General features: G+C 35.6%; 1 protein-coding gene across 1 annotated transcript in view; it reads left to right on the top strand.

Annotated features, from left to right (window-relative positions):
- The window catches only part of LOC113070746 (transmembrane protein 132C-like), a 196,396-nt gene that overhangs the window by 126,975 nt on the left and 43,501 nt on the right, over nucleotides 1–25,920 (top strand). Inside the window, exon 4 of the mRNA XM_026244168.1 lies at nucleotides 10,926–11,112. Within this exon, the coding sequence (XP_026099953.1) occupies nucleotides 10,926–11,112 (187 nt within the window). The remainder of the gene's footprint in view (nucleotides 1–10,925; nucleotides 11,113–25,920) is intronic.

The raw sequence follows: 25,920 nt of genomic DNA, 5'->3' as shown, positions 1-25,920 counted from the left end.
GATGCTATTGCGAGTTTTTCCCATTAGGAAGCACCTATGGCTATACTTGTTCTTGAAGAATAGCGTTGCCATTTCCATGCTACACTTCACAGATCAATGACTTCAGTTAACTTCAATTAATATTTCTCTGCCGTTTTCTATATGATGCACTTCTTTGCTCTTTTTATCTCCTTTTTTTTCATTCGGTCTCTCTCTCTTCCTCTGCATAGTGGCTGTTTGCCAGCTGAGTGCTCAGTCGTGGTGTGTCAGATGCTTGTATCCTGTTGCACTCTGTTGCCCTTAACTGCCCACCCCAGGGGTGCCATGGGAAGCCAGAGCGAGGACATGCTCCAGTCACTTTAGACGGAGTTCCCCCCTCACCTGTGAAATGAAATTCCTCTTGAATGCACCAGCAGAGCCTTAATAGTCTCACGCACACAGCAAACCCACTGCATTTGCCTATCCAAAAATACATTTAGTACATTAGATGCACAAACTGAATACTAAATAAGCCACATGCACAGGTGCACCACACACACAATGCTGGAGCTGTCTCACTTAGTTGTAGGTTTAGGCCACAAAGCCTTTGTAGTGGAATTGATTCTCTGCTTTGATCTATTATTATTGTCACAGCTAACCAAATTGCTGCCCCGCTTGAAAAGACAGAGCACAGAGGTAACAATACAAACCCCATCTTCTGTGCATGGGAGAGAAGCTTTCACATAAATGCTCATAAACAAATACAGATCTGGAAGTCTGTTTCCACCTCAGAGTAAAATGGTGATTGTAGTACAGTAATATGTCACTTTAATGACATTTACATGCACCCAAATTATTAATTAGTAATCAGATTGATGGCTCAATTGGACTGGACAGCTCTCATGTAATCAACTCAGTTGATCTGATTGAGCTCAATCTGAATAATATTTAGATCGAATTGAAAGTGGTGTTGTAGATTTGATATAGAGTCAGATTTATTAAGATGATCTACTGACAATGTGCATAATAAAAAACACAGATGCAGCTAGATCATTTCCATAATGACCAACACATTCCACAAAGAGTGGCACAAATTAGTGTACAGTGGCAAACAAGCACAGCCGAGGATAATCAGGTGTATATTATCCTCTAACAACACAGGTGTAAAATGGGTTAAGTCACGCTTGTCGGGGAGTGTTAAATAATGGTGTAAATGCAAGTCAACTGACTACCGCAGACCTTACTAAATCATCTTGCATAATTCATTTAAATATTCTACTCACACAAATGTCACAAAACCTTTGTCACTATTGAAACCACCTTGGTTGGAACTGTTGATAATGATGTCAAGCAGTTGGTGGAGTGATAACTTCTGCTAATTAATCAGTACAATGCTGTAAAGAACAAACATGGCATCTAAAGACTGCTTTGTTGTTTTTGTTCTCTGCATTTCTTTTGCGGGTTTTCTTACTCTGGGGTTCCCCTGTGGTACTAGAATAAGCTCACATACTGTAAGCATACGTCAGAAGTTATGCTTTTATTCTCTTAAGAATCTAAAAGAGGTCAAATCTAATTTGCATATGCATGGAATGGTAGATTGCTCTATACATTAGTTTGTTTGTATTTCTCTAGAGTGTGACCTGTTTAAATCCACATGTCATACTAGCATATACTATGCTTCTAACCACATGTTGAACTTCACAATGGTGTTTGCGAATGATAGTAACTATAGATTCAGAAAACACTATGTCAGAAAATACAAGTTGCGACCATAGTTGACTAAAAATGTATCATATTCGCTGTAAAAGCTACAGTATTTACATATTTACATATATATATATATATATATATATGTATATATATATATATATATATATATATATATATATACCGATTTAAACCCAAGGGCCATCATACATATTCATACGCATTATTTCTTGCAATGTGACTTTAAACATCAAAGCTGTATGTTTCTCTTAAATGTTACTTTATTTATAGAAATTGTGAGATTTTATTTATTCATGTGAAGTTCTTCACATGAGAAAATCCGGCGCATATATATATATATATATATATATATATATATATATATATATATATATATATATATATATATATATGCACCAGATTTTCTCATGTGAAGAACTTTTGTTTGGAATTCATGAAATTGACATATCAACAACAATGTGAATGGATTACAATGTTAAAGGTTCATATAAACAGAAAATGTATGGGTACAAAAGGGTACAAAAAAGTACAAAAGTACTGTCAGTGGTGTGATATCCTTTCAAAAGTTAGTAAAATGTATAATTTGGGTACAAAAGTGTACATTTTTAAAAGGTCCCACCCTGATGACAGCTTTTTCTAAGTGTGTTTAAAGAGAACTTTCGGAATCTGAAATTGGTTTGGACTCATTCCAATTGACAAACATTTAATAAAATCTCACAATTTCTATAAATAAAGTAACCTTTAAGAGCTTTGATGTGTAAAGTCACATTGCAAGAAATAAAGTTGCAATTATGAGCAACATATTATTTATTTATTTATATTTATTTGTTTTACTTTAAAATGGAAGAAAGCACCCTTAGTACCCACTAGCATTTTACTCAAAAGCATTTGAAGGTTTGACCTACTTTTTATTATAATCTTTTCTCCTTCTGCAGTTGAACTCTTGATTTTTCTTGACTTTTTTCTGCTTTCTGTTATGCAGTATGGGTTGACACACACACACACACACACATTTATGTGTATTATGTGAGGAGAAAATTGAGTAGTTCTTTCTGGCTGTGGGGTGTTTGAATATGTATGATGGCCATTGGGTTTTCTTCTAGTCAAGCTTGGTTCTGCGCAACGACACACTACTTCTGAACACAGGATCTGTCACAGGTATTTATGACTGCACCCGTGTGACTTTGTGTGTGTGTGTGCATCGGAGAAAGCAGTAGAGTTGTTGCGAACTGCCAAATAAACAACCTGGCGGAACATTTCTCATCAGGTCTGCATGTTTGTGTGTCTCTGATAGGAAGCCAGGCGGTCCATCAAAAGCATGCGAGTGAGTGTTTTACTGGGACAAGAAAACAGTCTTGAATAGTGGCATATAATTTTAGAACTATGCCTATTGAGAAATGTGTTTTCCTTTTTAGTTATTCTGCTATGTACTGACAGAAAGTAAGGCATTTCACCCGCCCAGGCCTTATGTGGGGTACGTGCACTGCTTGAATCCTTTTTAAATAGTCCAAAATATAAATGTGTGAGAATAGCAGTGAAAGCAGGTTGGCTGAACATGAGGATGGCTTACTTTCAGATGCCAAACGCCTTTTTCTATAGCTTCTCTTATCTTTTATATACCTTTGTTTTAATAATAGTAAGTAAATAAAGTTTTATGTATAATATACATCCCCAGACAGTTGTGCTGTTGGTTTGTTTTTGTGTGCAGCCTGTGAGGTCATCTCACTAATAAGATTTTGTATTTATTTATGTATTTTGCTATTATTCACATTATTATTTTTATCTCCCCACATTCAATTCAGACTCACATTCACATTTATGGTGATATATGGTTTATTTTTCCCGTGGTACTGGTGAGTTGTGGAATGTGGGTTCTCTTGGGTAAAGGTGGGTGCTTGTGTTAATGTATTTATTCATCTGATGTCAACAATTTGAATAGGTTTGGAATGAGCCAAGTTTTCAACTTAGTTTCAATAGATTTATCAGTTTGGTTCGTAGTTTTGAGTCTTGGGTCTCATCTGACTGGTCTGATGTGAATAACTGCTGTTCTTTATGTTGACCACTTGGTTTGACATCTAGTGGTGATGCTAATTAATTAAACAAATTAAATTCACAATAAGAACCTAGTCAAATCTTTATTTATTTATTTATGTATTGATATTGTTGGCACTGTAATCATTAAGTAGTTGGCCCCAAAGAGAAACCCAAGTTGCTAATAAGATCCTGTTCACTATTGCTGACAATTAAAGTGTCTGGAGAAGTTTTTCTGTATACTCAATACTGCAATTACATTGCAAAAAATGCATAATTTTTTTTAGAATTTATAGCCATCTAATAATTTTAAACCTGAGTGTTTTGTACAACATATGCACATGTCCTATTAAATAAAATACATGTAATTTAACATATAATGTAACACATGTGATGTTTTTGTCAAATCAGACATAAATACTTAAAGTGCTTTTATGTAAGATATTTTGTTAGAAAAAGGATATGAGATGACACTTCTGGCTGAAACATTTACTCCAGTAACTGAATGATGCAAACACTTTCAATTATGTCCGTCCCTAGAGACCTGGCACTGAAATAAATCACCTCAGTGGGGAAATTGTTTATTTGCTCTGTCACTTGACTCTCCCTGGCATTTAAATGTGGTCCCTGCAGACACTCACCAGGAGCTCATCTGACCTGCTGTGTGTAGAGCCTCTCCTATGGGATGAGGAGCTGTAAACAGCTAGGAGCTTCACAATGCAAGGAAAAGTAATTATTATCATTACAGGCAGGCTTTGCTTACTTGACTACTAGTGATAGGGAATACTATAACTAGGGTTTTGTGATAAACCGGTAGAAATTTGCCGACAGATATATTTTGGGCTATTACATCTATCTTCGTGTCATCACCTAACATGTTCATGCTCGTCATTTGAATGTGGTTTTAGAATAGAAATAAATAAAGTTTAAAAATATTGAAACTTTACTTGAACTTGGAAAGCAGTAACGGCTGAATTCACAAAGCAGCTGCAACCGTCGCATGCTGTCTCACTACAAAACCTGGCATCTAATTCACATCAAATATACACTAATTATGCACTATATATTGTTATTCTTTTCTGACCAAACACTACTCCTTTCTATTCAAATAAGGCTCATGGAACAAAAACTAATTACATTTCTCAGTTTCAGCCCACAGAGAACTGCTTTTAAATGTGGTTTTATTTTAAACAATCATTTTTGCAGTAAATTTTAGGCATGAAGGCAATCTTTATTTTAAACAACCTTGTGAGAACCTGCACATTACCTGATTGCATAATTCCTTTATTGAATCAGCTGCTAAAACAACACTTGCAAATAAATGATGCCATCAGGACAAATGGCACAGTGTTCAGGAGCATGGTTTAACAGGATGTGTTTTATGAATGTTCAGTCTTTCTTTGGGGTACACATTCATAAAGAAGACATTTTGGCTTTTACTGTGCCTTGTTCTAAACTATTCTGCTACTAACTGACCACTAGAAAATAGTGGGTAGTTAGTTTTAGCATGTTGTCCTTGTCTTGTGTCTCTGTCCATGGTTCTGAAACACTCCCAGCCTAATATGAAACTAAAGCTACCTGTACATTGTTGACATGGTCTGTGAAATGGTATCATGTCAATTAACTGGTAAAACATTCTTTAAAAAACATACATTCTTTATCTTATTCTTTAAAACATAATTTGTTATTATGAAAAAACCACCTGTATACATTAGTGTTTAAGGTTAACTGCAGTTTAACCAAAATCAACATAATCTGTGGCATGCTGGCAAATACCACAGAAAATCATTGATACAATCAAAACAAAACTTGTTTACAATAATGCACAGTAATGGAGCTTCAATGAGGTTTAAAAGCATTTTATTGTTTTATTTATTTTTATTTATTTAAATTTATTCATTTGGAAGTCCGGGGTCTATTCATTTTTCTAGTGTTTTTGAAAGATGTCACCACTTTTGCCTTCCACAGCTCCATTTATTTGATCAAAAATACAACAAAAACAGTAATATATTTAAATGTTATTACAATTTTTGTATCGTAATATATTGTAAAATGTAATATATATATTTGATGCAATGCTGAATTTTCAGCATCATTACTCCAGTCTTCAGTGTCACGTGACATGATCCTTCATAAATCATTCTAATATGCTGATTTGCTGCTCAAGAAACATTTATTATTATTATTATTATTATTATTATTATTATTATTATTATTATTATTATTATTATCAAAATGTAATACAGTACAGACCAAAAGTTTGGACACACCTTCTCATTCAAAGAGTTTTCTTTATTTTCATGACTATGAAAACTGTAGGATTATTGGATTATTTTATGAAAAAAAAAAATTATATGAAATATAAACTTTCTGGAACATAATAAATATCTTTACTATCACTTTTGATCAGTTTAATGCATTCGATGTATTACTGTGCCCCTCATAGTTTTTCATTATAAATTATGTTTGTATGTAACTCTTTGTCCAACCAATGGATGACAGGACACTTTTTATAGATTTTTTTTTTTGTTAGAAATAATGTTATTTGTATTCCTGGTGTGTGTGTGTGTGTACTCTTTGTTTTTGTGACATATCAGGACACAACTCTGTATAATGACATGAGTATGACACAGGTATTACAAGGAGAGGGTGACTTATAAGGACATAACCCATATCTCCATTTTTAATAATAATTCCTTACATTTATATAGCGCTGTTCTAGACACTCAAAGCGCTTACATAGTCATCATCTCATCCATCACCATTTTTCAAAATGCTTATGAATCATACAGAATGAGTTTTTTTGAGAAAGTAAAAATGCTAAAAGTTTCCTGTGAGGGTTAGGGTTAGGGGTAGGGTTGGTGAAGGGTGATAGAATATACAGTTTGTACAGTATAAAAACCATTACGCCTATGGGATGTCCCCAATTTTCACAAAAACAAATGTGTGTGTGTATGTGTGTGTTTGTGTGTGGACGATTCATTGAATTGTCAGATTGAAATGTTGATCAAAATAGAATCCAACTTTCTTCTCTTAACACAAACTATTGTATAACTACAAATAGTAAAACTGTATTTTCTGTCATACAGGCATTTCCAATTGCTTTTTCTCAAACCAATTCTTTTAATAAATTTTTTTTTCAAGAAAAGCAAAACTGCAAGAGTTGTGGGATGGTTTTAAATGTGCTCAGTGCCTATCTCTCTTTTTATTCTCTCTCTTCTCTCCTTGCTCACTATTGCTCCTTTGCTGTCACTCCCGAAAGAATGCTGTCACCCTCTATTCTAGCGTCCCTTTCCTGCTGCTGTACCTGCCGGAGCAGCTTTCATATCTCTGCAAATCCCCAAAGACACTTTCTTTCCTCCTCTCTCTAATTTCCTCTGGTTCCCTCTCACACATGAACTGTATTTCTTCACATGGGCTTCAAAGAGAGAAGGGCAAAATTTGCTGAAGGATACTCTCTGCCTATGATAATTCCAAAGCTATTTTTTGTTATATGTGAAATCAAGCCGTATTATGTCAAATGTTTAGGTGCTACATTTATATTTTCCAATGCAGAGTGAAAGTTGTATCTATGAAACATTTTTAAACATGATTTCCTTTTGCTTTTTACAAACTAATGGGCAAGTTTAAAGCTCTGTCACATTATTTTTACCTCAATAATAATAAAATGAAAATGTTATTTTAATTTATATATTTAAAAAAATAATCTAATAAAAAATACATATAGATATTATATTAGTACAATAATAACAACACTGGCTACATCCACACCTCTAGGTGTCAGCATAAGGTCAAGATGTGACAGCACAACAAACAAAAGATAAAAGTACACCTTTTAAAGAAATAAAGGAGTTATTAATCAATTGCAACACACACACACACACACACACACACACATTGATTGTAAAACTGTCAATATTTGGGTTTCCAGGATGGAGCACTTTAAAATTATAAATGTTTTTAAGGCATAACTTACTATGCTCACTAGACTGCAATACATTTTGTTTTTAACATACACAAAATCTATTGATATCCTGAGGTGCACAGCATTTACCTCATTATAATCAAAAGTAACTAGTGTTGATTTGCAAGACAATCACTGTTGGATCTGTTGTCTTCTTTGGGCCTCTGATTCTGACTCTCTGATTGTGTTGGTCCTCAGAACAGCTCGGCATCTGTTTTGACAGGGTGTTGTGAAACTTTGAGGACGTGTGTGCCATGGGACCAGTGAAACGAGCAGTGTCAGTGTTCCTGAAATGAAAAGTGCTTTCTCCATTTTCATTTGCCATTCAATGCACCTCTTTTTTTGTCAGGAAAATTGGGTTGTTGATTCACAACTGGGATGTTTCTTTATAAACTCAGTGTCTGACTCTCTTGCTGTTCGAGGAGAGGATTATCATTTGTATGAAAGATGCTCTCAAGAGATAGAGTTGTCGTAATGAAACTGGATTTGGGGTGCCGTTTTCATTTTCACTCTTTCTGTAAATGTGTAATCTGGAAACGTAAATGTGCTCTGAGAGTAGACACTCCTGCTATTCATGTTTCCCTGTTTGGTCTTACTATAAAAAGAACGTGTCTACAGCCTGTTTTGTCAAAAATGGGCTTTGTGAAGATGTGTTAACGAATTGGCTTTATTATTTTCAACAATGCGATTTAGCATGCTGCATGCATGTTTTTACAAACCTGTTAGTAATAATAATAATAATAATAATAATAATTCCTTACATTTACATAGCGTTTTTCTAATCACTCAAAGCGCTTTACAATTTCTGGGAGTCTCCTCATAGTAACATTTACATTAAAAAGTGAATCTGTTTGTTCAGATCTAACATTTGGAAAGTCTGATTCGTTGTAATGATTTATTGTATTGAATCAATTAGTTCAGATGTTTCTGTCCCTCATACAATATGTAGCATTGGAAAGCCTCACTCATTGTAATTTGGTTTGGCCAAATGGTTCTGTCCTTCTCAGTATGTAACCGTGGAAAGCCTGAATCATTTTAGTGAACTGGTTCCGTCCCTCATAGAGTATGTATCATTGGAAAGTTTAATTCATCAAGGTGAATACGTTAGTTCAGATGTCCCAGATAGCAAAATACACTAGGTTCCATTTAGATTCTCGCCTGTTCTAGACTTATCCCTCTGCCCGCTCTGCCTGCTGCACTCTGTGGTAGAATTAAAAACTCTGACTCACTGTAGTGAATTGGTTCATTCAGATGGTTCTATCCTTCATATGTAGCACTGGACAGTCTTACACATTGTAGTGAACTGGTTTGTTAAAAAAGACCCTTAAGGGTAGCAATGGAAAGTCTTGCCCATTCTAGTGAATCTGTCCATTTAGACAGCCCTCTCCTGTATGCAGCATTCATTCTAGAGAGTCAGTTCATTCAGACAGTCCTTTCTCTCATATGTAGCATTGGACAGTCCATTTAGACCATCCTTTTCTGTATGTAGCATTGAAAAATCTGATCCATTCTGGTAAGTCATTCAGACAGTCATCTCTCTCCTAAGAAAGTGAGATTCTCTCTAACCGATCATCATTCAGACAAACCTCTCTCTCATTGTAAAGTCTCATTCATTTTATTGAATCAGTTCAGTTCCTGTACAGTACATGTGCTATTATATACTTCCAAATTGAAGAACGAATTGATGTGGCATCATTTCAGTCCATATCATGCCAAAATGAATTAATTTTGAGAGTTTGAAACTGCTGCAAAACACCTTCATACTACCATTGGTCTATGACGATAATGTAATAGGAGGTGTGCGCTCCTATTATTTAACGAAATGGCATGAATAAACATGACATGACTTTACTGGAGTGCTACTTTCCAGAGCTCAAACTAACATACCCGTATTGCTATGATCAGATGCTTTTCTTATGCTTTATATAAAAAATTAATGCTGTTTTCTAATTTTCCTTGTGTTTATTTTGCTACCGAGAGGAAAGCATGCAGCACATATTTACATATTCATCTAAACAATGCTTTCAGCAGTGTGGGCGCCATTGGGATTTTCGACAACAGTATATTGCTGCTCACGTATTTCGAACTTAGTTTTACCCCGCGACGAACAACGAAAAAAAAACTTAGCCTTGAGTATATCGGGACCTTTATGTAAAAAGGTTTTTACTGTTGCATAGGAAAGATTTACCTCTTCAGTTTTGATACTGTCAGCTTAACTGGGCTTGTTTATTGTAGGCAACTTCAGTGCTAATTTCTCGCTAGTAGTGAAGTTACAAGTGGAAAAAGTTGGCCCAAAATGTACATTTACTGTTCGCACAGACTGACCACAAATTGCAACTTTAAGAAGCCATTCATTTATTGGATAGTTATTAGATAGTTGTTAGTTTTCTTATGAATATTGGCCTTTTGCATGTCCTCTGTTTATTTTTTGTAGCTTGTAGTAAATCTTCACTTTTTCAGAGCAGCAGCTCTCAACTCAACTCAAAATAAATAGTAGCTTGTAACTTGACAAACTAAAATTACAAAGAGGCTTCTAGTATATGGATCTATCCTGGTCATTTTCTTTTTTTAAGTTCACTGATGTAAAGCCAAGAAAAACATTAGAAACAGTGTTGTTGTTCTTCAACTCTGCATGCAGTTTGAGGCAAGGTGATCACCACCTCAGGCAGAAAATTAAGACTCTGTGTCTTTGTTTCTTTTCCTTGCTCTCACTCGCTCTCTCTGTCTGACTCTCTCTGTCTCTCGTTCATTCTTCTGTTTCTGTCAGTTATACTCTCTATATGTGTCTACCTCCATCTGTTGCCTGTCTCTCCATATCACTTTCTTTCCTATACCTCCTGCCTTACTTTTCCCCCCTGTTGGGTTTCTCCTCTCTATCCTTCTTTAATGTGTTGCGGTGCAGGCATCGCTGGAGCTGTGTCATCGCACTCAGCAGTTCTGATGTCTCTCACTTGCATGTCTCCTTGTTCCTCGATCGACTCGTGGCAGTAAATTCTAAGTGACTTGACGTGGCTTCAAACCTGCCTTCTCTGGAGACTTGTTACATCACACGATCTGTTATTTTCCACTCTCTTTATGTGGTCGCATGCATGTACTCATTGTTTTTTTTAATATATAAAAAAGGAAAATTCTCTACCTTGTTCTTTACCTTGTGACCGTTCTTTTAAAATCATTGAGTGTATTATTAGAAAACTGTGATTTTCAAAGCACTTATTGGTTTCTGTCTCTCTCTCTCTTTCCTCAGTGTGGAGCCGGGGTGGCAGAAGGTGGTTCAGGTGGATCTGGAGGTGGATGGTGTTGGAAGTACGGTAGGCAGCAGGTCCATTTCCTGGGCGGTGGAATACCCGGGCATCAGGGCCGGCAACGAGGAAACTGAGACGCACATCCACCTGGCACAGAAAGACTTAGTTGGCATCGTGCCACTGGCTATGGTGAGAACATCGTCATTTCTGCTGTTTCTCAGGGAGGTGCTGGGTCTCTTCTGGGAGTTCTGGGACAGACAGATATAAGAGACAGGCGGTCATGCTTTTAAGGTGCCTTTGATCCTTTGAACTGTCTGGATTGTCATGACCATTTTTCGGTTTAGCATAATTTCAAGTTTTAAAAAGCAGTCATTCAGTAAAAATCTTGAAGACACAAGTGACCATAATCAAATATTTAAAATTACAACTACATTTTTTTTTTTTTTATAAGTTTCAATAATTTACTCTGAACAAATAAATAAATAAAAACAATAAATAAATAGTCAGCACTGGGGCTGTACACTTTCAAAACTTTTAAAAATTAAAATACTTTCAAAAGTTAATAAAAATGGCCTGATATTAACTCTTTATTATTTTAAAAGAAATTATATCTTCATTCGTTCTGTTTTTATATGAATGTTTTAAGTTCTATTAAAAGAAAAAGAAAAATCATACAAAAAAGAAAAAGAAAATTGCTTTTGGGTCCAAGACTTTGTCTGGATCAGATTCAGAATGATGATCAAAATGTGAATTGTCGGAGTCTAAGTCAATCAACACCTCCAAATCTTGTTTTCCTCATCAACATTTTTCTCGTGATCACATTAGTTAAAAATGTCAGTTTTGGTCAGATTTGAGGTTTTAACAAAAATTAGTTCAGTAAGCCCACTTCTAGTCATTCCGATGCTTCAAATAATAATTAAACATCTAAAATGATCTTTATTTGTACTTTTTCTGAGAGGAGTACCTTTTTATCTGCTCACTTCTGGACTACTGCTGTTGTTTCTCACCACAAGTTGTACCCTAGGCCTATACCACAAGGATATATCGTTGCAAAGCGCAGCTTTCCAGCTTTATGAATATTCATAGTGAATTCTGTATGAAATGAATCTGAACCAGTAAAATATGATTTACACTCCCATGCTAATGATATCAAAATGATCGCACTGACTGACATTTGCATGCATCTATAAGACGCACCTCTCAGCGAGGATGTAATCTCCCTTATAAAGTACATCGTTGACAAATATGTCTTGGCGAGATTCACACAAACATAATATGTCTTACATTAACATTTAGTTAATCGTTGGGGGAAAATCTGATGTGTAACATTATATTATATCAATGCATTACAGTAGGTCACAATATTGACTTCAGATTACAAAGATAAAATAAAAAAAACAGCTATGTGACTAATAATATAGTTATTATTATTAAGAAAAGAATTGTAGGAAAATATGCACGGTTGCTCTGTGATTTTGCTTCGGAATCCTCAGAAAACTTTAACTTGATTTTTCTCAAAATTGACTTAGCTGACTCTATAACATATCGTCACATATGCTGTTGGTGATCATATAAGCTGTCTTGTGCACAAAAAACTTCTTTTACTCTGTCTGGTTTACAAATATCTTCTTCACTTGTTGTGGATCTGGAAGTTCTGTACCATTTTAGAAGATCCATAACAGCACAACCTACCGTATAACAGTGAAAACACGGCTTGTTGTAAAACAATCAAAGACAGGGAAGTTTTGTGTTGTAAATGATGAAAAATGTAATCAGTGGTGGGAAAGAGTTAATGGTTGCACTTTATTTTACAGTATGTGCACTAACATGTACTTATAGTGTACTTACAGTGTATTTATCTAAGAAAGTTCTGGTAATACAAGGTAACTACATGGGGTTGGGTTAGGTTTAGGGGTAGGTTCAGGGTTAGTACCTAGTTATTACATAGTTATTGTAATTGCTATAATAAATACATAGTATGTACATGAGGAACAGGACTGTAAAATAAAGTGCTACCGAGTTAATCTATTAATATGTACACCTTAGGTATTAATGTGCACGCTACAAAGTTGTGCATTTTGAAAGTGTAGCACCCCTGTCCTTTTTTCCTGTGAGTGTAGATCAATTTTCATTTATTTTAACTTTGAGTTTTTTTGTCAAATAAAAATAGGGGTGAACACTTGTCATGTGGTGAACGATTTTTTGACTGGCGCTTGATTAATCAGAAAATTAAACTTTAATAACATACTGTAATTGCATGTTTTTAGGTGTTCTCATTTTTTATGCTGGTTGATTAAATGCATTTCGTTTTAAATCTTAATGAAGAGTAATTAAAAATGTATCTAAAGGAATTAAGGCTCTTAAAACACATCTCTCTTTAAGTTCACATTTAAGAAATTGCCAAAACCTAATAACCCCTGTGAGTCAAAAAAGTGCCACATTAATCTCTTATAATCATTGTTATTTAGAACAATCAGTGCAGATGGAAATAGTATTAAGAAAAGCTTGCAGGAAAGCAATGTGCTTATTGATGTGATACATTATTATTTTTTTATGATTAAGAACACCTTGCAGCCGTGACTTCTTCTTCAAATATATGCTATTAAGGAATTCATAATACTTACATTTCATTATTTTATTGTAATGCAATTATGCTTGAATATAATTGGCTTGAAATAGTCAATTTTCGAGGAATGTTATTTTAAATGAGTCATTTTAATTGGTTTTGTGTGTTTGTATTCAAATGAATACACCATCAATCATTACCTAATTTTTTGCTAATTCTTGTGCAATAATTATTCATCATAAGGAAAAATCAGTGTGAATATCTCCAGCTTGGATCTACACAAACATCAACGGTCCTGTTAATGAGCGTGGGAATACAATAAATATATATCAGTAAGATACGTCACTGATACTCTGACTTAAAAGTTAAGAGTGCTGTAATATGTTAAAATGTTTGCATTTGTATAAAGACATGCTTTTCGTCCATTTGCCCGTGCAATAATGGAATCAATTTGCGGCAGTCTCTCGATTATTTATGAATTCTCTCCGATATGTTCTCTTTCTCCAATAGTTTTCGATAAGGATTCATAATAATTTAACATCATCCAATTAATCAACATCTCATTTATAGGTAATCCAACGTATGATGATTCAACATATTAGCATTTTTGATGAGGTATTAGTGAAATACAACACCTGTGATGGTGTATTAGATATTCCCATTCCTGTGTCCTCTCATCTGAGACCTTGTTTGGCCATCTGAAGGACTTTTAAAAGTCTTCACCAGCTGGGATTCAGTGCTGTAGCGCTCGCTGTCACACTTCACTGTCCGCTCACTAATCATTTGGCGGAGCTTTTGGCTCTGCTTTACACGGGTCCTGTGCCACTTGCTGCTTGTTGGTTCACCCTGTAATTGTCTGGCACGTGGTCGTGGTATTTGAGGTCTAACGGGAGAGTTTGGGCGAGGATGAGGCTCTTGCTCCAGACTCTTTAGGGCAGAGTGAGTGCTTTGGCTATCGCTTAGCTCCAGACGAGGTCTCAAGCGGAGGAGCTCAGGGAGTCATGCATGAACAGGCAGAAGGATTTCTCTCGGCTTCTGTGTTTTAGATTCCGAAGAGGCACAAGTTCCCTGTTTGCTGGTTTTTGACGTACTAAATCATTGGAGTTGAGCTGAGGTAAAAGATTGTATTTTTAATTAAATGAATGCATTTATTCAGCAAGATAGCGTTAAGTTGATTAAAAGTTACTTTTAAATTGTTTTACAGATGATAATGGCAGGTGGGAAAGTTACATTTCATTAAGTGTTTTCTGGTTTAAATAACATTGTGTTAAGTGTTGATATGTGTCTTCATTTTGATGATCTCAAGATCATTATTTATTTATTTATTTTCAGTCTGTGCTGTTTTCTGTTCATGCATGAACAAAACTTCACTAAACATTACATGTAGACCACTTGCTATCCAGGAATGGCAAGTGAGCTTTGTTGTGTTACTTTTGATAGAAAACAAACTCTCAAATTGAATCATGAAATTCAAATAATACATGTTGTTTGGATGCTCCTCATTTTAAAAGCACATATATACCTAATGTATATACTCATTATCTAATTCAAAGCAAAGCTGAACATTTGAGTGAAAAAGGTGTTGTAGCTGGATGACTTCCAGCCGTTAAACATATAATTAGACTCCACTCCATGTCATTTCACAGGTTTTCAATTCTGTGATAAATACTGTTCTATTGCCATTCATTTCATGAATCAGCACATTAAAGAGGAAATCAGACAGCTGTATCACTGCTTAGACAGGGCTGCTTTTCCATCTAAACACTGCTTTAGATATCAACTGTCAATAATACAAAACACAGATTTTTCTTCATTTGATAATCCAGATTTTACTTTTCTCACTTTTCTAAAAAGGGTGTCTGTTTTGGATTAGTGAATTCGCTGTCTAACTTTCCTCCCAGGTACCTGGCTGATCTAACTGGCATTAGCGTTGTAAAATCCAACTTGTGTAGTGATGTTAAGGTCAGTTGATATAATCTGGCTGATAATGATGTTGATGGTCTTTGCTAGATCATCAAGAGATTGCGTTCTCAGGTGAAGTTTTTCTGCAGAGATGGTGAGGAAGCAAAATCCGCCGGTAGCAGTAGTTCATTTCAAACTGCTCCAAGCGAAAACTATAGAGGGGAACATGGGATCCAACAGTCAATGTACTGACAGAGTCACCTCAGTTAAAATGCTAATCCACTCATGGGCCAGTGTGGGAGTTTCTCCACCTGAGTCAAGCGCTCCGGCGGTCGGATGTCAGTTGGGGAGCGGTGATGTACTGCTACAGACCTTTCCTCAGACACGCTTCCTGAAGGAGGTTACAAGCCCCCCTGTAGGAGCTGATCTTTGGAGCCCGATGACATGAATTAAGCGGAGCGTGAAGAGCCTGACGCAGCGAGTCAGTGCGATACCGCCATGGCTCAAGTGAGTCCCACACCGAGGGTCACCGTAATCTCGATTAATCACCTCCAACAGATGGATTCCACCGGGGGAGAGAGAGAGAGAGAGAGAGAGAGAGAGATCAAGGCTGTGTTGACAAGAGCGTTGCCTCAGATTTGCCTTACATCAAGCTTTCATCAGTAATTAGTTTTAATTAGGCTAACAGGCCACACTGTCTTCGAGCCATGATATGGAGCTAATAGGGTTATGAGGGGTAGAAATAATCCTTTTAAACGCAGTTATCTACAAGTGACCTCTGCGCAAGTCACAGGTTCTGAACATAAATAATCGGAAATGATTCATAGCTATGGTGCCATCTGTCCATATTTATAGATTATTACATTTCTTGGCCCGTATCGGTCTTTGCTGGCTTTCTTTATTTGATTTGGTGGATATTTTTCAATTAATAGTGTCCTTTCTGTTAATCAATTTCAACAAAAGGACATTTAATAGCTTCTCTAAAGCTCTGTAGCTCAACTGTGTGCAACAGACCTCTGGGACGGACCAAGAAAGAGAGAGAGAGAGAGCATCAAGGGGCAGATGAAGAGAGCTGAAGTTTTATGAGAAAAATGTCCACTTTGAAAAACATACAGTGAGAGCAGTGGAAAGGCTCTCAGGTGTACATCGGCTGCATTACAGAGACTGAATTTGTTTTCTATTTCAATACCTCGTGGCAGAAATGACTCTGAGGAGAGGAATGGAACGAGGGATGACAAACGGAAAAATCAGCAGAGCCTTATGAGTGTAGGAACTGGAAGTTGAAGATGAAAGATGTTTCAACCCCTATGTGTGTGTGTCCTGTCCAGTGAGTGTGTAATATGATGCGTGGGTCATGTGAAGATAGATCTGCTGCTCGGTAATTGAAGCAGATGCACTGCAGGAGGCTGTTCTTTGAACTGACTTCATTCGCGCACACAAATGCTCTCACACACACACATACACACACACACACACACACACACATACACATTCCTGCAGTGATTTTAGCATTAATTAGCCCAGTGCCTTTATCTTTACAAATGCATCAGAGACAAGGAAAGTGAAAGAGGACTACAATCATGAAAAAACACAACATGGAACCCACCACATGTGTAACTGATTTAAAATTACAAGGGAACATTACACCCACTTGCACTCCCAAAAACATAAAAAATAAGACATTCTGTAATAAGGGTTCTGTAAGACATTTTTTATTATTGTTTTAGAAAGCTGTCTCTTAACTTTACCAAAACTAAATTTATCTGATTAAAAAATACAGCAAAAATAATAATATTTATTTGAAATAGTAATAAAAAAATAAATAATAATAATAATAGGCTAAATTGTGTGCACGATTTACTAATTTGTTCCCTCAATATACTAAAACGATGCAGACGATTACTATTGTGTTCCCTCGATTTACTATTTTGTTCACTCGATTTATAAATAGTGCTCACGATGTACTAATTTGTTTTAGCAAATCAGGGGAACGCAATAGTAATCGTGTGCATGTTAAGTATATTAAGGGAACAAATTAGTAAATCTTGCACATAATTTTTTTCCCGTAATTTTAATATATTTTAAAATACAATTTATTAATGTAATAGCAAAGCTGAATTTTCAGCATCAAAACACCAGCCTTCATTGTTTCATGATCATTCAGAAATCATTTTAATCATGGGCGTATGTTTAGACTCAGCTTTGACGTCGGCCTTCGTCAACATGCGCGCGCACACAAACCACCCGCTCGCTGCTAGTGCAAGCACAAAAGTAGTCCCGGCCCGCGTGTGTAGCCTGTCAGATACCCCGCCGCAAATCAAATTACAACGTTTCTTGTACTGTCGTCCTGGCCGTTAGAATCGATCCAAATAGCAGTGCAAAGATACAAATAGCAGTCTAAAGGAGCTTGCTTAATATTGGTGGGGAAAAATTTGTCATCTCAAAATGTTGATAGGGACTAGCACCTAGTGTCCCCCCCAAACCTACGCCCATGATTTTAATATACTGAATTTATTAAAACAATTAATTAATTAATATATACTTATGAATTTTTATTATTATAACTTTTTTTTCACATTGTAAGTGTATTTACTGTCATTTTGGGTAATTTAATGTGTCTATTGCTGAATAAAAGCAATAGACACATTAAATATTATTTTCAATCAATCAATCAATCAATCAATCAGTCAATATACATATATAAAATCATACTGACCTGAAACTTTTGAACGATAGTGTTTTTGAATGATATAAGTTTTAGGTCCTAATAGAAGGCATTAATTAAAAAAATAAAAAATAATGCATGAATTATTTTTTTATATATAAATAAACTTGTTAAATAAATTCAATCAATAATTTGGTGTGACCACCCTTTGCCTTTAAAAAGGCTTTTTCCTTGGTGCACTTTTTAAATGTAGTTTTAAGGTTGTTTAAATTTGCCAGTTATTCTATGGCTTTAAATTTTTTGTCTATTCATGCAGTCTCTGTTTAGATGATGGTACAGCATGTTCAGATCTCGGTGTGGATCATACTGCCTTTTGTAGGACTCCATGTTCATAAAACTGGATTATTAAAGTATTTGCAAAAGAATGTTGCGAAATCTGAAACTAAAATTTCATACTGATGCACCAAAGCAAAATAAATAAATTACCTTTTTAAGACAAACATTATTAATGCATCCAGACTATTAAACAGTACTATTTAACATTATAGTACTGGTGCAAGATTTGTTTCTGCATTGTTGAATAAAAGTGTAAAATATAACCCATCACAAACACATTGTTCATCTATCGACTTAATCAGATTTAATCTACATGCATAAGATACCATAGACACAGGGTATATAGAATCCCACTGAAGTTGTGTTTTATTGAGTATCTATGGCAGAAACATGTACCATTGATCTTAATGGAGCAAAGATTGATTTTGATTGGACAGTACCCCACAGCCGATTTCATTGGTTAACTAAATGACACAGTCACATGTAAAAAAAAAAAAAAAAAAAAATCACTAACATTTAGTTCAGAATTCAGAAAAATAATGAATGGATATGATGATGACAAACACTAATAAATGCATATGAGTGACATATGCATTGGACACTACTTTCAAGTTTTGGTCTTCTCTGGACGTCTGTACTGTTAAGCATTAGTTTGCAAACAAAACTACTGATGCCATTGTAAACTTTTGGCACATTTTGAGCTCATAAAAACTCATAAAAACACCCACTATATGTCAACCAAAAAAGCTGTGACTATTCACCACACTTTCTGTTTTTAGCTCTGTGGTTAAATGGCCTTTCACAGAGCAAGTTCCTGCCCCTGGTGTGATGGTCTAATCTCATGAAAGTAATTTTTCTCTTGGCTCAACGTTCATTTCTGCCAGCTGCACATTAATAACCATTAAAGATAACATGTGTTCCCAGCTTATTGCAATCACACAAACACCCTCTTCCACCTCTACTGCATATTCAGACACTAGACTGCAAAAAACATAATCTGTTTGTTGCTTTTTTAGAGCAGATGTGCTTGGAAGCATATAAAGTTAGCAGTTTGCAGTGGATTTTCTCTGGAAGGCATAGCATGTGGTTTGGCATTTAAATGCTCCCGTTTTGTGGTGTTGTCTGGGTTTTGAGTTCACAGTTGTGGTGCAAAGATGGATTATTGTGCACTGTGGAAGCAACTTTGAAACACTGAAACATTTGTTTTGTAGAATCTGTATTCTTAGTTTATGTAGTGTTCACTTTCCTTTCCTTTCCTTCACTTCTTGCTCTCCTCTTCCCGTAGGCTTTGATTTAGACTATGCGAGAGTATCATATTACATTCCTTAGCATGCTATGACACACATTCCCTCCACAATGACAGCTCTGATATATGAATCCCTAGTGCCTAATCCATTAGTCTCTCTCTCCCTCTCTTTCTTCCCTCTCGATCACTTGCTCTTTAGTTGAATTAGCATGATAAAGTGCAGTAGTTAATTGGAGCAGCCATGGAGTTCATATGTGCCATATCGCAGGTAATGTTAATGAACAGGGCTCTCAGGCGCTGATGAATAATATCCTATTCACACTCATTTTTTTTCTACTCAGTTTAATTCAATTCACAAACACCTTAAATGAGATTTTTCATTCTTTTTTTCCCTTTTTTTTTCAATTTTAAATAAGAGAGAAGATCACTTCACTGCCAGTTACTCACGTGTTTCGGCCTTATTTTAACAATCTAAGCACATGGTCTAAATTGCATGGCGTAGGTGCAAACATATTTGTTAGCCAAACAATGGTAAAATGGTTGGCGTCCGGGCTCATGGTCTATACCGGTCTATACAGGTTGTCCCTTTTCTCCTAATGAGTAATAGGTGGTTTTGGTGCAATAAACTAGAGTTTCGTCTCCCATCCCCTTTAAAAGCCAGTTGCACTTGTGCCATTGCAGAATGTATTTTTTTTCTTCATTTTTTTTAATGTTTGTGTGCTGCTGTGTGTTCCATGTGTGTGTAATAAGCAAAGTGTGCATGCATTGTTTACCCGCCTATTATTTTCTGTGAGTACTTCAGAAATCTTGAGCAAATTGATGTAACGATGCATATTGATTCAAAACTCCTTCAAGCTTAATAGAGCTACAGTTTAGCAGTTTTAACCTTTGATCACAACACTATTCATGATGTTTAAAATCATATCCTATTTCGTGCATACAAAAGAACACAGATAATCCAAACAGGAAATGATTCCCTGATGACACCCCTCCGTCAAAGAGTGAGAGACAGAGAGAGAAAGGCCTCAGTGATTCTGCTGGCATAGCATCTAAATCTGCCCTCTGTTTAGCTCTCATTTGTTTGCTTGATTATTTATTTATGCATTTGTCTGTGTTCACACCGTGCTTTCACCAGCATCTCAAGTGATGGACCTGAAGAAAAAGAAGCTGACAGCCGCGCCAGATGCAACAAGAGATAACGTTACAGCACGTATGTGTATATGTGCGTGTGTGCGAATGGACCAATTGTGACAGAAATGTGAAAGGATATAACAGAGAATGACAGCAATTATTCCAACCCACACAGCTCACTGGTCCCCTCCTAATGCGATGCCGCCGCAGAGCTCCTGTTCCGCTGCTGCTCCTCTCTGAATGCCAGACCAACACACACGCAGAATACTAACATCGCTGATTCTGAGGGAGATTTCAGATGCAATTTCAGATCTGTTTAGTGGCTGGAACATCAGAACACAACTGAGAAGGCATATTCATTTTAGCTGCGGTTTTTCAGTGAACTCGGTTGATCTTTCACTGAGTAGATAAATACAGTAATGTCTTTGGCTTAACTTTTTAAAGAAGTTTTAACTGTGGACAAGTGCAATGTTTCTGAAATGAATGAATGAATACAAATGTGTACAGCCTATGATTTTGTAATTTGAAATAACTATGTTCTATTTAAATATATTTTATATTTTACATGAAATTTCAAAAGAACATGTGTTTTGACCAGTTAAGTGCACCTTTGTCAAATAACAGTAATAATACAACAACAAAAAAAAACATACTATTCAACAGTAATATCAACAAATATCAACAGTAAACTGGTTGACATTTCAAATATACAAAATCCAAAGCACTAAGCTGTTCTAGCTTTAAAGTATTTTAAAATATATAGATTTGTTTTACAGTATATTTTTACTTGAGAATATGATTCCCATCCCTACTTTTATAGAATATAAAAAGATTAAATTAAATGAATAAAATAGTATAAAAAGTAATTTTGTTAATGCATTCTATGCAATAATTAAGAAAAATCAGTTAAAAACAATGAAAAGCATGAAATTAAATCATAAAATTGATGTTGGGCAAAATATGTTTGCCATCAACTTTTTTATGATTTAAGCCAGATTGTTTATCTTTGACACCTTGAGTGTATTGGCATATGCTGTTTTTATTCATGAGTTACTCTCTCATGTTTCCAGTGAGCACCAGCGGTCATACAAATAGTTTTATACTCCTATATAGCAGACATTTTCAACATTTTCAGTTTATAAAAATCATTTGCAATTTGAAAAAGAAATATTGAAAAAGCTCTTGTTTGTAGACCAGCAGATCTACTGATAGAATATATATATATATATATATATATATATATATATTTATATATATATATATATATATATATATATATTTTTTTTTTTTTTTTTTTTTTTTTTTTGCTGCCCACTGAGCCATCTGGTATTGAGTGTTTACCACCAAATCTTGTATGTCCAGTGTGAGTGTATGTGGTTCAGGTTCTTGCAGGATGGGCTTGGTTGAGCTGCAACAGTATAGATTTAAACAGAGCTGAGAGCTGAAAGGGAAGAGGAGCAGTGGCGTGGATCAGAGGGCAGAGGCAGGGAGGTTAGGTCCCATCGGAGGAAGTCATGCCGTAGGTGACAGGCCTGGCTTCGATCTGTCTGTTTAAACTCACAGCTGCGGAAGGGTTTAGATAAAGCAACTTGTGCAACATCACATAATGCTATATTTATTTAGGAAATGAATTAAGTGTCCATCATTTATTAGTTCTATAAAGAGGAGCAGGAGAGGAGCATTTTCAATTGATATTTATTTGTATTGCGCATTTCACAATTGTTTCAAAGTAGCTTTACAGATAAAGGCATTTGTTTACATTATAATATAGAGTGATCTGTTATCAGTGTCCAAGATAGAAAAGAATTAGCATAGCTGCTATACATAACATTTCAAGCAAAAAAATATATATATTTGTGACTTTTTATCTGATCTAAATGGGAACAAGGGTGTGACTGAGATTCATTATGCAAATTCTTGGTTGAAGAGATGTGTCTTTAATCTAGATTTAAACAGAGCGAGTGTGTTTGTGCCCTGGACATTATCAAGAAGACTATTTCAGACTTTAGGAGCCAGACGGGAAAATGATCTCCCTCCTTTAGTGGACTTAGATATAGGTACTTTTAAAAGTCCAGAATTTTGTGACCTTAAAGAGTTTGATTGGATTATAGGGCTCAAGAAGATCAGTTAAATATAAAGGAGCTAAACCATTTAGTGCCTTATAGGTCAGCAATATTTTGAAAGCAATATGATACTTAATAGAAAACCAGTGTAGAGAGGATAAAATTGGAAAAATATGATCATATTTTTTTTTAGACCTGCTAAAAACTGTAGCTTGTTTATTGAAGATGCAGGACAACCAGCTAGTAGTGCATTACAGTGATCTAGTCAAGGGGTCATGAATCCAAAAGAACTGATAAAAATTTGGATTTACAGACTGAAGACTAGAATCAAATGGAATCGAGAGCTTGTGTTTTAGAATCAAATAAAATCATTAAAACTTTTTCATTACCCATCTTTAAGCTGTAGATATGTAGCTGGTAGTCCATCTGCTCATATCATTCACCTAAAACAAGACTGGACTAATTAATGCTCACAAATAACCAGATAAAGACAAATCAGATCTTATAATGCTCTTTTTTATGAAAGCCTGTATCCCACCCCTAAAAAAAATTAAGTAAAAATTAAAGGGGTCATATAATGCTACATGCACGTTTACTTGTAATCTCGTTAAATGTTTTCCCCTTTCTCAAATCGAGCCGTCTGACCATGTGATGTCTCACGGTCGGAGGCCCCTCCCATGATTGTTTGATTGACAGCAGCGCTTCAGCACAGACTGGACTTGTGTCTTACCTCAGACCGTCATCAGTTTGAGATGCAGACAACCATGACTCCTGAGTGATAGAGGTGTTTTGTTGTTGGATGTAATAATGAACATGGCAGTAGTCATTTACTCGTCATCTGAGCGACTGAAATCGCAGAGGATTAACTTACGTTTGGATCTGAAGGGAATGCGCCCTTGATCTAATTAAATGCTTTTATGTTCGCACTAATCATTCATGATTCAGCCTTACCTATAGAAGCAGTGAGTATAATATATTTAAATGAATCAATGCAAATCACCTTTCCTAATAATGTGCTATTTAGCAAAGTTTCACTCTAAATGTGGCTAAAGTAAACAGTCTCTCAGAGAGCAGATGGAAGAGAGGGGCGGAGTCAGCAGAGCTCATTAACATTAAAGGAGATTTCCACAAACCAGCGTGTTTTGAAAAGAGATGTTTTTGACAGGGTAGAAATGTGTTTTTTACACTACCATTTAAAAAAAAAAAAAAAACAAGTTACAGACTTTCCATTAAGATTCATACCAACTTGTGGAAAATGGGCATTATATGACCCCTTTAAGAGGTTATTTTTTTCACCCTGGAGGAAGGGATTTAAGTGTCTCTTTGTAACTTTGATAGATATGAAAGGTTCAATTAACCTAATTTCAGAGATTGCATTATGTTAAACAAGGTCCTATATGATTTATACAAACAATCCTATTTGTGTAACATGCTAATCAAACACTAGAGCTGTGGGAAATGATGTATTAGCATGAACTGAGATTTATAATCATTAGGAACTATCTTGACACTCCCCATTCATCCAACAGAGAAACAGAGGTCTGACATTTCCTCTCTCTCTCACACACACAGCCCTGTCTGCCCCGCTGGTTCCCTGAGTCTGACCTTGACTGCTGGGCTTTTGGTTACTGCAAAAAGTCGTCTCGTTTAAATTCACCAGGGTTGCCAGGCCCTCCCATCTGAACCATTGATCTGGGTGGATTGCAGGTGTGGTATTCATGAGAGCGGCTGGGGATTTGTCCTATAAAGTTAAAATATAGTCCTGCTACCCACTGCCATGTTTTATTCAGAAGCTCGTCTCCCTCAACTCCACCGACCGGGTACCAAAACTATTCAAAGTCTTATCTTCATCTTATTGTCTCTGTTTCCATCTCTCACTTTCTCCCACCAAGCACAATGACACAAAATGTGCCAAACTTTAAAGGGATAGTTCACCCGAAAATGTAATTCTGTCATTATTTACTCAGCTTCATGTTGTTTCAAACCTATGTGACTTTCATAATTTGAATTTCTTAAAATAATAGTTCACCCAATAATGACAATTTGCTGAAAACGTACTCACCTTCAGGCCATCCAAGATGAGTTTGTATCTTCATCAGAACAGATTTGGAGAAATTTACTGCATTGAATGGGTGTTCTCTGCATTGAATGGGTGTGAACAAATCACTGTAAAAGAATATAAAGCAGTCCATATGAGTTGAGCATCTAATAAATGTTATGCCAGCATACAATATCTTTATTTACCAAAAAAGAAAAAAAAAAAGAAAGAAAAGTTATGATTTTAAAGACATTACAGAAAATTTACTGAAATTCTTCATATTTGGCCTATTTCTAAGTAATGAGAGAAGTATCATTGCCTGATTTGTCTTTGAATCATTCTATCTTTTGCCAGATGCACAAACAGATGTGTACTATGATCTTCAAAAGTTAACATTGAAGATGGCAATTATCCATGGCAGCTTATACTAAAGGTTTATGTTGTTTTTGTGTCTGTTTTGAAGCTTGAAAATTTTCCCCATCCAGTTTAAATGCATGGAAAAATGGACCAGCACATTCTTCAAAATATCTTTCTTTGTGTTGTACGAAAGAAAGTCAAACAGGTTTGGAACAAAACGAGGTTGAGTAAATGATGACCAAACTTTCTTTGCAGGGTGAACTATCAGTTTCAATTCAATTCAAGTGACCTTGACTTGTATGACACATGTTGGTAAAAATCCATCAGCAAAAAACAGCTAGTCAATCTTTGAAACCTGAAGCACTTTTGTACTCATGGTGGGTTTTTAAATGGCTTCTGCTCAGTTTAGTACACAGGACTGACCCTTAAACATACTGTTGATATTTCACCAATTAAATCAGCCAGATAGGCCTTGTTGGTCATTCCAGGTCAAAATCTATTTATAGAGTGAGCTGAAAAACACTGCAGTTACCAAATTAAATTCAACCAGGGCTTGGCTTTTTGTTCATCCACTCCTTTCTTTACACATAGAATTAAAGCTCAAAATATATGCAGCTTGTCTCATAGCAGTCAAATCCAATTAACGTGTTTGCTTTGCTGAGTTAATGTTGGCAGTAAGGATTGCAAGAGTGC

The sequence above is a fragment of the Carassius auratus genome, unplaced genomic scaffold, assembly GCF_003368295.1.
Source record: "Carassius auratus strain Wakin unplaced genomic scaffold, ASM336829v1 scaf_tig00005214, whole genome shotgun sequence".
Classification (NCBI taxonomy): domain Eukaryota; kingdom Metazoa; phylum Chordata; class Actinopteri; order Cypriniformes; family Cyprinidae; genus Carassius; species Carassius auratus.
This window is presented reverse-complemented; position numbering and strand designations above follow the sequence as displayed.